Source organism: Eurosta solidaginis, chromosome 5, assembly GCF_040869045.1.
Source record: "Eurosta solidaginis isolate ZX-2024a chromosome 5, ASM4086904v1, whole genome shotgun sequence".
In the NCBI taxonomy this organism is placed as follows: Eukaryota; Metazoa; Arthropoda; class Insecta; order Diptera; family Tephritidae; genus Eurosta; species Eurosta solidaginis.
The window spans coordinates 142131353-142146257 of record NC_090323.1 but is presented as its reverse complement, the minus strand read 5'-3'; the positions used below and the strand labels follow the sequence as shown (position 1 = coordinate 142146257).

The 14905-nt window shown below is 37.6% G+C and overlaps 2 protein-coding genes and 1 long non-coding RNA gene across 10 annotated transcripts; 1 reads left to right on the top strand and 2 right to left on the bottom strand.

Annotated features, from left to right (window-relative positions):
- The first annotated feature begins 654 nt into the window (after positions 1–654).
- LOC137252532 (uncharacterized) lies at positions 655–11794 on the top strand. Of its 6 annotated transcripts, XR_010953586.1 has the most exons (6): positions 655–1317; positions 1414–1537; positions 1760–1924; positions 5975–6556; positions 6633–6854; positions 10133–11794. It is a non-coding gene; the product is annotated as an uncharacterized lncRNA (long non-coding RNA). The 6 variants fall into 6 exon arrangements; XR_010953583.1 differs by lacking the exon at positions 1414–1537; XR_010953584.1 differs by having other exon boundaries at positions 655–1537.
- Positions 3027–4864, bottom strand: LOC137252530 (uncharacterized). Its single transcript, XM_067788400.1, has 2 exons — positions 3377–4864; positions 3027–3303 (listed from the first exon to the last, which is right to left on the bottom strand). The coding sequence occupies exons 1-2, from the start codon at positions 4223–4225 to the stop codon at positions 3298–3300; spliced, it is 855 nt and encodes a 284-aa protein (XP_067644501.1). The 5' UTR covers positions 4226–4864; the 3' UTR covers positions 3027–3297.
- On the bottom strand, positions 10908–14555 carry LOC137252531 (uncharacterized). Of its 3 annotated transcripts, none has more exons than XM_067788401.1 (5): positions 14130–14555; positions 13928–14064; positions 13760–13861; positions 13515–13688; positions 10908–12025 (listed from the first exon to the last, which is right to left on the bottom strand). In XM_067788401.1, the coding sequence occupies exons 2-5, from the start codon at positions 13936–13938 to the stop codon at positions 11938–11940; spliced, it is 375 nt and encodes a 124-aa protein (XP_067644502.1). In that variant the 5' UTR covers positions 13939–14064; positions 14130–14555; the 3' UTR covers positions 10908–11937. The 3 variants fall into 3 exon arrangements, with proteins under 3 accessions (XP_067644502.1, XP_067644504.1, XP_067644503.1); XM_067788403.1 differs by having other exon boundaries at positions 13522–13688; XM_067788402.1 differs by having other exon boundaries at positions 13928–14061.
- Positions 14556–14905: the final 350 nt, after the last annotated feature.

Below are 14905 nucleotides of genomic sequence, written 5' to 3'. Positions count from 1 at the left end.
GGCTTCTGCACCACCAGTGGTGTCAACAAAAAGGCAGAGGCCAATCTAAACGGCCTCCTGCAACCCCAAAAGTGCCAACAAAGAGGCAGAGGCCCATCTAAACGGCCTCCTGCAACCCCAATAGTGACAACAAAAGGCAGAGGCCCATCTAAACGGCCTTCTGCATCACCAATAGTGACAAAAAAAAGGCAGAGGCCAATCTAAACGGCCTCCTGCAACCCCAACAGTGCCAACAAAGAGGCAGAGGCCCATTTTAAAGGCCTCCTGCAACCCCAATAGTGACAACAAAAGGCAGAGGCCCATCTAAACGGCCTCCTGCACCACCAACAGTGACCACAAAAAGGCAGAGGCCCATCTAAACGGCGTCCTGCAACTCCAACAGAGTCAACAAAGAGGCAGAGGCCCATCTAAACGGCCTCCTGCAACCCCAACAGAGTCAACAAAGAGGCAGAGGCCCATCTAAATGGTCTCCTGAAACCCCAACAGTGTCAACAAAGAGGCAGAGGCCCATCTAAACGGCCTTATGAACCACCAATAGTGACAACAAAAAGGCAGAGGCCAATCTAAACGGCCTCCTGCAACCCCAACAGAGTCAACAAAGAGGCAGAGGCCCATCTAAACGGCCTCCTGCAACCCCAAAAGAGTATTATATTTAGGATCTAATTTTTTGTTGGTGCCTGTCGTAGTGTTACTGAGTCTAATAACTACGTAATCGCCTTTCTCATACTTTTCAGCAGGCCCATTACGTTTCAGACAGTAGTTTTGAGTAAATTCTTGTTATTTGATTATATTGTTTTGTGCGGCATCTCTCACCAAAGCTAAGTCACGCTCAAATACACTGTTACTCTCGTCTACGTACTCAGTTAATTCATCAATAATTTCACCCCGCTGAGCGACGCCAAATAGGAGGATGGTTTTGTTGTCATATGGACAGTATTGTTTAGTATATATTCAGCCTTGCGCAACGTATGGGCCCAATCTGCATGCCCATGTTTTTCACAAGATTTAGCCATTGGGGGAGTAAGGATACGGTTAACTCATTCAACCTGACCATTCGCCTGCGGTGACGCGGTTGCATTCAGTATATGTTGTATATTTTTTTGTTTTACAAATTCTTTGAATTCGGCCGATGTGAAAGACGTGCCTCGATCACTGATGATACATCGGGACCAGCTATAGCTATCAAAGAAGTTTTGGAGTGCTGCACATGACTCTTTAGAACTCGTAGTTATTGCAGCGTACAACTTCGTAAACTTTGTAAAGACGTCTATAACGACCAATATATGGATATCTACTTCTCTTTTGAGCTGATGGCAGGTAAGGGACCTAAATGGTCAATATGTATGGTGTCAAAGGGGATGGGAGCTTTTGGAATATAAAATAAATTTCGTTTATTCGTTCGCATCGGTGCAGAATACACTATACACTTTAAGCAGTTGCGGATAAAATTATGAACACGAGTTTTCATCTGAGGAAACCAGTAGTGCTTTTTTATTTCAGCACAACCCTTGTCTATACCTAAGTGTCCAATTTTTTCGTGTGTATATCTGATAACATTATTTACCATTTCATTTGGCACGTATAATAGACGAGTATTCGAGGGCGATATTAGGTAAACAACTTCGTCTCGAAGCGTCGTAATGCGTACACAACAGCAAGAGTTTCTAGTTCGTAACTGTGTAATTTACTTTCCGATGCAGACGTAGTCTTTGAAAAAAAAAGCAATAGGGTGAAATTTTGAATCATCTTGTTTTTGCAGTAGCGCAACACCAAATCCCTTCGAGCTAGCATCGCAGTGTAATTCAGTATCTCACCCTGGATCAAATATGGCTAAAACAGGTGGCTCTATGAGCTTTTGACGTAACGTAAAGAAGGCTTGGCGGCATTCTTCTGAAAAAATAAAAGGTGTATCTTTTTTAATAAGGTGAGTAAATGGGTAAGCAAGTTTTGAAAAGCCCGGCACAAAACGGCGGAAGAACGATAATAAACCAAGACGTGTTTATAACTTCCTATGACTTCTTGGCATCGGATAATGCTGAATTGCTTCAATATGCCGATTGAGTTGGCTTTAAACCCTAGGTATTCTATCTCAATTTGCACGAATTTACATTTTTTTAAATTGAGTTCCGAAAAAACGAATTCTTTTAATTACCTTTAATCCACAGAAGTTATCAAAATATCATCCATGTATACTACAACTAACCCAGCAGCAATTAGGCCACGTAAAACATTATTTACAAATCGCTGAAATAAAGCAGGGCCATTTTTTAAGCCGAAAGGCATTCGTATATATTCGTATTGTCCATCAGGTGTCACAAAGTACGTATATTTAATTAAATCTTCGTGCATTCTAATCTGATTAAACCCGTTTTTGAGGTCCATTAAGGTAAACAACTGCTTGCCACCCAAAAGTTTTAAAAAGTCCCCAGGTAATAGCATGGGGTGATTAACGTTATCTTATTAAGAGGACGATAGTCGACACATTTTCTAATTTCACCAGATTTTTTGCGTATGGGTACGATTGCGGAAGCATAGGGATAATTACTGGGGCGTATAATATTTCTCGATAACAGGTTGTTAATAATTTCTTTGATTTCAATTCGTTCCTGATGCGAAAGGCGGCGGAGTCGGCGGTATACAGGAATATTCTTAGTAACCTCTATTTTCATGCAATAATTATCAGAACTGGAAGGATTTACCTCAGTTTCTTCATACGCACATTTAATAGTGGACCGAAACAAATGTAGTTGATCGAGACATAGCGAGGTATTTATATCGAATATATTATCTTCTTCTGAAGTAGTGTCAATGGCACACAAACTAGAAAAATAATCCGATGTATCACAAATAGAGATTTTCAGTAACTTATTGGTTACAGCACCGATGTGTACTTTAACCAGATCATCACTATTTTTAATTGTCATAAGGGCATCGAGCTCACAAACCGAGTTTTCCGCTGACTTAAGTATGCCAAGAGATTTCAGCGTTTCTTTTAATGAAGTACTAACAACGCTTTTGTGACACAAACTTTTAAGTTTATTTATTGAATAACAATGTTCGATTTTAACTAATTTAATATTTGCTTTTTGAAAAAATCGCGGCCGATAAGCAAAGGAACGAACAAAAATGTATCTGGTAATATAATCAGCTCTTGTTTGAATAGTTTATTACAAAGTTTAATAATGCATTCGGTTCTTCCATATGACATAAGTTCCTGGTTTCCCAGGCCGCGGTATATTGTCTTAGTTAATGAATTCTCATAAAATTGTGGCCAAATCGATCGTTTTAACAAAACATTTAGGGCTGCCGGAATCGAAAAGAGTGAAAACAGTTTTAAACTTGGCACAATTAGGGTTAAATTATCCGAAAACAACACCATTTGCAAAGCCTCAAGTTGTTCAGCAACAGCATCTGCATCCTCCTCATAAATTTGACCTACACCTCGATTAGCAGCTGATTGATGGACAGCAGGATGAGCTGGGAAATTCTTATACACGTGATCCAGTCGGCCATAACGAAAACAAGAGCCATCAAGGCGCTTCGGCTTTGGGCATGCACTTTGATAGTGCCAAAAGCGAGAACAATTAAAACAGCGAACTGAAGTGTCAGCCGAAGGTGCACTGGTAGACGAAGGGGATTCAGATTTTGCCGGTGGCACAACATTTGCACTTGATGAAGCAGCAGTATAGCGACGGCTCAGAATTACAGCAGATTGACAAGAACGTAAGCGCTCGTAACGAACTACCAATATCTTCAATTCACGTAAGGTGGTAGCACCATAGAGTATTGCAGAACTTGTAGATACATCGCCGTTTATAAGAAGGTCGATTAATGCACTTTCCTCAATTTTAGCACGTGCAGCAATCTCCCGCATTTCTTTGACATAGCGGTGTACTGTCTCCAATGGTCGGAGGCGTCGGTTCCGCAGTTGAGTATACACTTCATCTGTCGAATACTTCTGACCAAACTCTTTAATTAGTGCATCACGTAAAGTCTCGTAAGGGTGTGCGTTTATCATCCGTAAAAATACTTTAGCTGTGCCACTTAACAAGCGGCGAATTCCCACAAAGCGTGCTCGGTCATCGAAGCGTAGAACTTGAAAGGCATCCTCCATATCTTCTACAAATTTTAGCGCATCGTAGATATCGTCCCCATTGAACTGATGAACCATAGACTCTATAACGTTCATATCCAGACGAATGATTGGTGCTGGCTGTGACACCATGCGAAGGTTACTAACTGCCTGTTGCAACAGAAGTAACTATCGTTCATGTTTAAGACGATTAATTTGCTGAACGAGCGATACATCAGGGTCATCAGTTGATTGTAAAGTAGTTACATCAGGGCCACTTCGAAATTCATCGGTATCAGTAGGATTTTCATTGGCATCAGTAGAATCTTGATTGGCATCAATAGAATTTTCATTGCCATCGTTGGTGTTCTCTCTATCTACGCTTCCAGTTTCTTTTAACATGGAATCAGTTGGCGTTTAGTTACCACCACAAGCCCCACTTACATTAAATAGTTCTCGAATTTGGTATATAGTTGCTGTTGATGGCACATCAACTTCAAGAACAGTTAGAACCGCAATCATAGTGTACCTATACCAAGTGTGTTCACTAAGCGATAAACGTCAAAACTACAAACAGCCTCGCTCACCTGATGGAAATCTCAGGTCTAGAGTCGCATTTTTGGTCTCAACGACAACATTTTTGACTACCAATCGTATCGACTTTTTCAATTTTTCAATCATTCGGCGCACTCGGTAATGGTATCCATTTTGAATTCGCTGTCATTCCGAATCCAGCGAGTGCCTGTCAGAATGCTTGACAGATAAGTCAACACACTTGTACTTGTACACTATGACCGCAATCATGTCTTCCTTCGATGTACGGTTCATTTAAAAAAAAATTGTAGATCCTGTCCATAGTGTACCTATACCAAGTGTGTTCACTAAGCGATAAACGTCAAAACTACAAACAGCCTCGCTCACCTGATGGAAATCTCAGGTCTAGAGTCGCATTTTTGGTCTCAACGACAACATTTTTGACTACCAATCGTATCGATTTTTTCAATTTTTCAATCATTCGGCGCACTCGGTAATGGTATCCATTTTGAATTCGCTGTCATTCCGAATCCAGCGAGTGCCTGTCAGAATGCTTGACAGATAAGTCAACACACTTGTACTTGTACACTATGATCCTGTCCGCAGAATTGTAGTCGCGACTTCTCTTTTCAAACGTTTTTATTTGAATGAACTAAAGGCCCCGGCACAATGCCATTTTTCATATAGATGAATTTAACACAAGCTTATGCATTCCAATAACATCGCCACAATCCACCAAGATGTTGCGTTTGTAAATATGAAGGAACTTCAGACTTCGCAATTGAAGTTTAGTACGCCTTGCCCATTCACATACAAAATTTCGCGAAGCACTGTTGTAAACATTATCCCTATACAACAAAAATACTTGCTAACATATTTTGTGTCGTATTCGATTGTTAAATTGCAGTTTTTAATTGTGAAAAATGTTAGAAAATCTACCAACCAGTGATAAATATAATTTCACTTGCAAGGAGTGCCAACACCCTTAGCCAAAGCAAATGTCAAATTCTTCTTCTTATGATTTGCTTGGAACAAAATTGGGGAGTTGCTACTTTTAATATCAGATGGCGCTAGTGTCGCTCATTCTACCATTCTCCATAAAAATACGTGTAATCTACTCATAATTCATAAGCATATGTTAAACTCATGGTACAATTACCAGGTAGAAGCATAAGTGAAAATGCAACCCTCCCGTGTATTTCGTTGTTGCCGCTTGACCATAAAGTTTATGGCATAAACTGTCAATCGTTCATTCAATTTTTTCTGTCAAAAGTGACGGAAAAAGAAAACTGACATGTATTTTGTTGTCAACAAAAAGTGATAATATAGATTTAATAATCCAAAAATTTACAAATCTAATAAATGCAGCGGAGAGAAGAACAAACAGGAAGCAGAAACCAAATCCGAGGCGAAATCCAGAACTACGCCGTTGGTACTGTTCGCCTGTAAAACCAATACGTTATGAAGTATCCGCCGCTGGGAGTGAAAATTTCAAGAACCAAAAGCGATCAAAAGATCTCGTACGGAAACTTTTGGTTCTGAAAGTGATGATTTTGTTGAGACGACGCCAGCTAAACTTGTGGCACCCAAAATAACCGGTTCGGCGCAAACATCGTCGAGCTCTTCAGTGTAAAAACGGAAGCGTGAAGAAAGGAAAAGTGAACGCACATGTCAGCAAGAGAAGCAATCCATGAGTAAATGGCTGAGTAAGAAGAAACCTGAAGAATTAGTTAAATCGTCGAAAAATGCATCTAAAACGAGTAAATATTCGAAGGTCAAAGAAACTAAAGCAGCAGAGGCGGCGTAGACGTATTGTTTATCCAACAACCGAAGAAATTGCAGATAATGAACGCAGGGAAAAGGCACATATGAGATTTAATGAAAATATGGAGAATATATTCAAAGATTTAATAGAAGTGCCAAAAAAGGTTGAAATCATGTTGAAATATTGTGAGTAGTACATATATTTGACTATTTATCATATTATGCCAATGAATATTAAATTTAGAATTTCGCTTTATAACAGATCAATGAATGATATATCCGCTGATGAAATTTTAAATACTTTTTCTAAATATAAACATAAGCTGGATGAAGTTTTCCACAAGTTGCGCTCAAAGCCAAAAGTTACCGGTTATAATGGCATTAATCATTATTTTGTTATTGAACTTATGTACTATATAAAGCAATATAAAATGATGCTCAAACTTGGTGAAGTGTATGAAAAAACACAAAAGGCAATTTATTGGTATGTAAAATATATCTATATTTCATTATACGACAAACTAACCTTTTTCTGGGCAATGAATTTTTTGAAGTTCGAACCCTTGGCTCTTCCAAATATGTATATCCTGTTTAATGTTTTTTAAAAATTATCTGTCCTTTGATCCCTTATAAAACCAATCATATTAAAATAAGAAAGGCAGACCCCACCCAGATTTCACTTTTTTAATATTTTAGGTCTTTTGTTAGATATGACTTCGAATCACCGAATTTCAAGCGAACGTTCTGAATTGCCCTGATCGAACCTTCTGGTCACCACCGGGCTAAGGGCCTAAGTACATTCCCATGGCAGAACATTCCAGTCGTAAAAGGCAACTAAAACACACATGCCCTAATATTCGAGGGGTGAAAAATGGGTTCACTCGGCAGTCGGTCTCGTACCTTAGCGAATTCATATCCGGAAAGGAATCCTGTATCCATAACACCACTAAATTTATTGTGGTTGTAGCAGTGCTTCACCCAATCCAAAATTGCGATCACTCACACTACAATATCCTTTACGGAAAACTTGGAGTTAGAGGAAATATGGAATTTGTTAAGGTTGTAGGTCCTGATCCAACGTCACACCCAGTATTATTGTGTGTAGGTCAGTTGGTAACGTAATGCCATCGACATGGGTGTGCAATATTGCCGAATTTTGCCGCATACACGTTGTAAACAAGACCGTCGTGGATTTGGTTTAATACTTCCAGGTTTTGATGTTACGTTCCTGAACTGCACCGATGCCCGCCGACCACACAGATAATTTGCAGTCCACCTTTTAGATTGAATAGACACTTCAAAGTCTAGAGCCAACGTTCTGTGGTTGACGTGTCAAAGGTCTTGATAAGTCTAGCGCTACGAGTACTATTTTATAATGGGGTCTTGGTTCATTACGCAATTTATTTGTGTGTTGATGTCATTTAGAGCAGTGGTGGTAAGCAATTTTCGAAAGCCATGCTGATGATTGGCAAGTCGTAGGCTTATGGTGAAATTACTACTGGCGATAGGAGAGAGTTCGGACGATATGAAACTCCTACATTAGCTGGTTTCCCAAGCTTTAATAGCGGTACCACCCTCGCCAGTTTCAATTTGTGAGGCACTCAGGGACGGGCCTACTGCTTTAGATGATTTAGAATATTCGATGGCTTGTTGTTGTTGTTGTAGCAGTGCTTCGCCCCACCTAATAGGAGCGACCGATCACAAATTGTCATCAATATCCTCTAACGGGAGTCCAAGGAAACTTGCTGTTTTAACAGGAATGGACTATAATGAAAGGGGTGTTAGTGGCGTTGGTTCCACATTACAATTAAAGAGATGGTTGGTGTCATGTGGGGACACATTGCAAGCAGGGCATACATTTTTTATGTCGGGGTTGATTCTGGATAGGTAGGAGTTTAGTCTGTTACAGTATCCAGAACGAAGTCGAGCTAGAGTGACTCGCGTTTCCCTAGGGAGTGTGCATTCCTCTTCCGCAAGTTTTGGGTACTGTTCGTTGAGTACTGGATTCACCGGGCAATTCCTGGCATAGAGGTCCGACGCCTGTTTGTGGAGTTCACTGAGGACCTGCTTGTGTTTTTTTGCTTCAAACGGCTGAATTCTCATGCGCCGTATTTCCTCATAATGCTTACGGAGATGACTCCTTAAGCTCCTAGGCTGTGTTGGCTCATCAATCAGATGTCTGTTGGGATGCTCAGGTTTCTGGGTATTCAACAGGTACTGTTTGGTTAGCATCTCATTGCTCTCCCTGAGGTGGAGTATTCTCGCCTCATTATGTAGATGGTGTTCTGGGGACATAAGAAGACAGCGGTTCTGAGAGCAGTATTATGGCAGACCTGTAGCTTCTTCCAGTGAGTAGTTTTTAGGCTTGGCGACCATATAGGGGATGCGTAGCATGCAATCGGCTGGCCAATTGCTTTGTATGTGGTAATGAGGGTTTCTTTATCTTTTCCCCAAGTACTGCCAGCAAGGGAAGGATTTTATTACGGCTCTGGATTTTCGGTACAAGTGCGGCTGCATGCTCACCAAAATGTAGATCATGATCAAACGTCACACCCAAAATTTTGGGGTGTAGGACAGTCGGTAGCGTAGTGCCATTGACGTGGATGTTCAAAATGGTCGACATTTTGGACATCCATGTTGTAAATAAGATCGCGGAGGATTTAGTCGGTGATAATGTCAGATTTCGCGAGGCGAAAAAACTGGAGAGATCAGGAAGGTATCCGTTTGTTCTGTTGCAAAGCTCATCGATCTGTGGGCCAGGGCCTGTGGCCATTATTGTGCAGTCATCGGCCTAGGAAACGATGGTAACTCCTTCTGGTGGCGAAGGTAGCTTAGATATGTAGAAATTAAACAAAAGTGGGGATGGGACACCACCCTGTGGTACCCCTTGTTTAATTCTTCTTGGTTTTGATGTTTCGTTTCTAAATTGCACCGATGCCTGCCGACCACCCAGATAATTTTCGGTCCACCTTTTAAGACATGGGGGAAGGGTAGACCCTTCCAGGTCTTGCAGTAACGTGCCATGGTTGACCGTATCAAAAGCTTTTGATAGGTCTAACACAACGAGTACTGTTCTATGGTGGGTTGTTTTTATTTAAACCGCATTTTATCTGGGTGCCAATGGCATTTAGCGCGGTGGTGGTGCTATGGAGTTTTCTGAAGCCATGCTGATGACAGGCTAGCTGCAAATTGGCTTTGGAGTAGGGGAGCAAAATGGCTTCAAGCGTCTTGGCTACTGGCGACAGGAGTGATATCGGGCGATATGACTCTCCTATGTTAGCTGGTTTCCCAGGCTTTAGCAACGGGGCCACCTTGGCCATTTTCCATTTTTCGGGAATGACAAAGGTGGAAAAAGACAGTTTGAAGTCATGTGCTAAATATTTGAAACCCTCTTTCTCTAGGTTTTTAAGCATCGGCTAGAACATAGGTTACCTACACCTCTAATTTTTGGGAGTGCTTTTTAAGTTACAATAAAAACAACTTCAGGAACAAACTACTCTGAACTAGCTTAACTGTTCCCAAAAAATATTTTTAATAGTTAAAAGTGCCACTCAAAATGGAGATAAAGCAGAAAGGCGTCATATACTTAGATCCATATAGTTACAGGATCCGATTCAATTCCCCATCAGTCTTCTCAGAACTTTTCAATATAACTGCCATGGATCCTTTTCCAGGGATTCGTTCTTCCAATTGCCAGTTTTAATAAGCTTGAGCCATCTTTACTTCGTACATAAAACGTTTAACCTTTTTTTATATTTACAGTACTCTACGCTATTTGCCAATGCCTTAATGCCTGGGTGGCTGGTTCACATATTCAAGGATAAGTACAATTTTTCGTATAACGAAGCTGTTACGTGTTTAGAAGATTAAATACAATGGATGCAGATATGGATGTAGAAGATCAGCAATGAGCAGCCTTATTGTATTATTTGAATCCTTTTTGTTGTTAATACCCACATAATATATGTCTATGCAAAATAGTCTTAAGTAGAAAAAAGTTTAAATTTTTAAGTCGCACATCTTATTTATTTAATTTATTTAATTTTATTTATCAGTCTACAAATTAAACAATTATACAGAAAATTTAAAGATATAATGGACGATATAAATAACATATGCAGTCATCAATTTCAAAATAATATTAAACAGTATTTAATTAAACGCTTGATAATTTCGAATTCAAAACTTAGAAGTAAGCAGAAGTTTAAAATGTTGTAAATGAATTCTTTAAATATCTCCAAACGACCTCGCTCAAAGTACTCATGAGGGAGCTGTTTGCCCAGTAGGGGCCACACGTGAATTTATGAAATTGACAACAACAGAGGAAATTAATAGTAGACAAAATTTATACAGAATAAAATTTATACATAATAAAATGTATACAGAATAAATTTGAGAAAATATGTACATATAAAGACAATGATCAAATCACAACTTTGCAAACAAGTTTCCAATAACTAGTACTTTCATATTTAAAATAGAGGATTAAACAGTATTTCCACGGTTTAGCGTTCTTTGCTTCATTTCAAATTACAAATTTAATGTATGTAGTTAAATGGCATTTTTTAATACTGGCAAACAAGTCACAGGCTCCAAAATTTTTGCAGTGTTTGTTAAAATCATGACATAAACAGCGAAGTGGTTTATGCATTTCATAATTCGATCTGCATGTAGCTACAAAAATTTAAAGAAAATGTCTTGATGGCCTAATTGGAACGTTAAACTTTATTTCGCCAAGCAAAAATGGACTATTTATCGACCCACTTATATAAAAAAATTAAATAGTACAAAATGTTTATTTTAAATGTCTCAAATGTAAACGCTGAATTTACTTTTTAAAAACTCGAATTTTTAACGCTACTATGTATGTATATATTATTGTCTATACAATATGTTTATATGTATATGTATGCCTGTATCTAATTTTACTATTCATTAATATAAATGCGTTGAATTATGGTAAATGGTGCTTGTTACCGGGTCTATATGCGGCAATGGGGCAACATGAAGCATTTGGAAGATTATATACACGCTTATTATTTTTAGTTTCTTGATATTTTAGGGATTACTTCTTAAAAAATGTATCATTTAATTATTTTAGTATATATATGAATGTTAAATCAAAGATCTTTAACAAATTGTTCGATGTATTTTAATGCAACAAAAATATGTACATACATATGTATAATATGCATGTAGTATGAAGATTAATGAAAATGCAAGCTTACTATGTACGAGGGCATGTTTTTCTTTAAATTATTGTTTGTTTGTGTAATCAATTTGGAGCTTCCTCACAAAATGTTTTTCTGAGACTAAAACTCATTTCCGTGTAAACATTAGATTGATATTTATTATTAATATGTTTACATACTTTTTGATTTCACAATAAATTTAAAATATTACAATTTCATTTCACAGAAAGAATTTTTAATGTATTAATTCGTAAAATGTTTCAAAAAACTGCGAAATATGAAATTTTCAAAACAAATGAAATTCGTCTTTGCTCTAACAACCAGGAGGCTTTTGTATCAATTTCGGTTTTAGGCTGGATCTGGTATCGGTACCTGCTATGGCAAAAGTTCGGTTTGGAGTGTTTCCGTATCGGTTATACTCCGGTTATGTTTTCTTGTCCTCCCCTTTTTTCTATGTATTGCCCTGAAAATAACCATTATTTTAATAATATGGAGGATATAAATAATCCAAAAGTAAATTTATAATATGTAAAACATAATTTTCTAGCAAATTTTTCTCTTGGTGGCCCTGATAAGGCCCGTTTTGCGTAGGTATAATTGATTAGCAATTTTTTCTCTTTTTTCATTACTGGTGGCCCTGATAAGGGCCGTTTTGTGTAGGTATAATTGATTAGCAATTTTTTCTCTTTGGGTTGTGCTGAAATAAAGATATAATTTTTATTTGGGTAAAATATTCTAAATCTTTCTTTTACCAGATTATAAAGTTACTTTGCTCATTTTTTTGTTTCGCATTACTCGCGATTTTGCTTTCTCTACCTTTAAGCGGTTATTCAAATGTCGTATTCGGAAAAATATGCGGCACCTGATGTTGATAGTGTTGATGCTGGTTCCCAAATAAACGAAGTATTTTACTATTTCGAAATTATGGCTGCCAACAGTAGCGTGGTTGCCAAGGCGCTTATGAGCTGGCTCTTTGCTGGATGACAGCAGGTACTTCGTTTTGTCCTCATTCACCATCAACCCAACAAAAAGAATAATCAAATATGCTTACCTTTGATGATTAAAAACTGAATATAGTTTTTCAATCACATTTTGGAATCATATTTGAATCAAATGTGTTTACTTTAGGTGATCAAAAATTTATAATCATTTTTCATTTAGCTTTCTGAATCTTTTATGAATATATTTGTTGACTGAATAATGAATTTTATACTTATTGAAATTTTAAATCTTATTTTTTTCGCATACACATATTTTTTCATTAAGCTAAGAAAAAATATATAACAAAAGACAAAATAATGTAATTCTGCTCGGTAACGAAGATTTCCCCAACCATTTCTCTCCTTCAGCTTCCCAGAAAATACATAATGATTGGACAATACATTCGCATGCTTTATTCCCTGATGAAATAAGATTATTATGTAGTATCCTATTTTGAATGAGATATGAAGAATAAATGCATTATAATGGCATTCAAAAATGATTCAAAAATCTCAACCAAAACGATTGAAATATATTCACGAATATGATCAGAAAATGACTGTGAAAAGCAGTCAAATATTACTCCAAAACTATTAAAGCTCAATTTTACAATGATATCAAATATGAATAAAAAGCGTTTCGAAATAGGAATCATAAATGATTATTCAAGAATAATCACATTTATGGTACATTTTTCTCTCGACGATACGTTAATTTTCGAACAGAAAATGCTTTTAAATTTGAACGTTTTTAATCATCTTGGGGTATGATATTTAAATATTTTTTGATCGAAACTTTCAAAAAATACTGGCTGGGAACTATTTTGTTTTAATTTGTAATGTTGAATACATAAATGGTTTTAAGCCCAATCCCCAGGTCCTATGCACAAATAAAAGTTATGGTACTTTACTCCTAAGTTCTACACATGCGAATTAGTATATATACAATTCAAGGTAACGGAAAACACTTACCACGTACCAACATCTTCCGCATGTCCTTTTGTAAAAACAGACTCCACGGCAGACATTACGATGGCGGTGTTGGCAATATTTCTTTTTAATTCTTCATTCTCCTCACGTAGCTTAAGATTTTCCACCCTCAAGGGGGTAATTTCTGACTCCATTGCGCACTGGAGTAATATTTCACTAAATAATTTAAATTTATATGAGGTATTAGAAAGACTAAAATGTAAAGTGAATAAACTACGGGAACTTACTGCGTCTGGGTTTCACAACTTATTTGTTGAACATCATGTATATCCGTTTGTGTGCTGCAGTTTTTCCGTGCCAAGTATTGGCTTTTCGCTCCAAAGGTGTCACTTAAACAAAAAAAAAACAAACATGTAGAAGGGACTTTATCAAATAACTTACATATATTATCTTACTTTTCTTTCATGTTAGAGATGAAAGGTTCCTTTGTAGCGGCGAAAGTATTGTCCGAAATTTTGGTAGATCACCGTAGGAATTACGGTTGGGGACGACGAGACAACTTTCGTTTTTAACAAACTCTTGATTAGTACTCCTAAGTCATAAATAAAATTATATTTCATTTTTTATCTTGCACCAATCGTGAAAGTGAATACTTACATAAAAGCCGGTAAATATACCGACGGAGTGGAGTTGGGCATCAAATTTACTCTCTGCGCTCCCACAATAAGGTCAGAGGCTTGAAATGGAGCGAGCAACTGAAGCCATTTTGTGGAAACTTAACGCCACAAGCTTTTTCCCAAGTTTTCCTCTTCCTTGGATCTTGCGGGACTGTGAAAAGCTTCACACCCGCTTTCTCCCTTCTAATATTGCACAAACAACACTTTCCCATATTTAAATATACACAAAACACAAGTAAATTCTTTTTTCTTTTCTTACAAACATTTGCAAAACATTTAAAGACCACTGCGTAGTAAGAAATTTTCACATCAAACGTATATAAACAAAAAATGTAAACATAAACAAAGTTTGACATTTTATGACCACCTTCGAATGAAAAAACATGTAAAATGCAACTCTGATGCGTTTACCTGCCCTACAAGGATACTGACTATCATATGACTATCATCTGATTGTAAGCAATGTCAACCCAACGATCATGTTTATTGTACCATGGTTAAACTCATCTATATGAAAAACTGCTTAGGTGTCGGAGCTATAATGACGCGTTTCTTAACTATTGTCGACATACCCTTATGGAAATTCCGATACCTTTACATTAGGGCTAGTACATGCGATCAGCTAAGGGACAACTTAAGGGTCAGATACACAATACAATTTGGCAACATAATTATACACGGTTAGCCTATTGTACATGAGACGTTACTGTAATCTGTAATATATTACAACAGTAAGGATGTTTAGAGTTTTGTGTA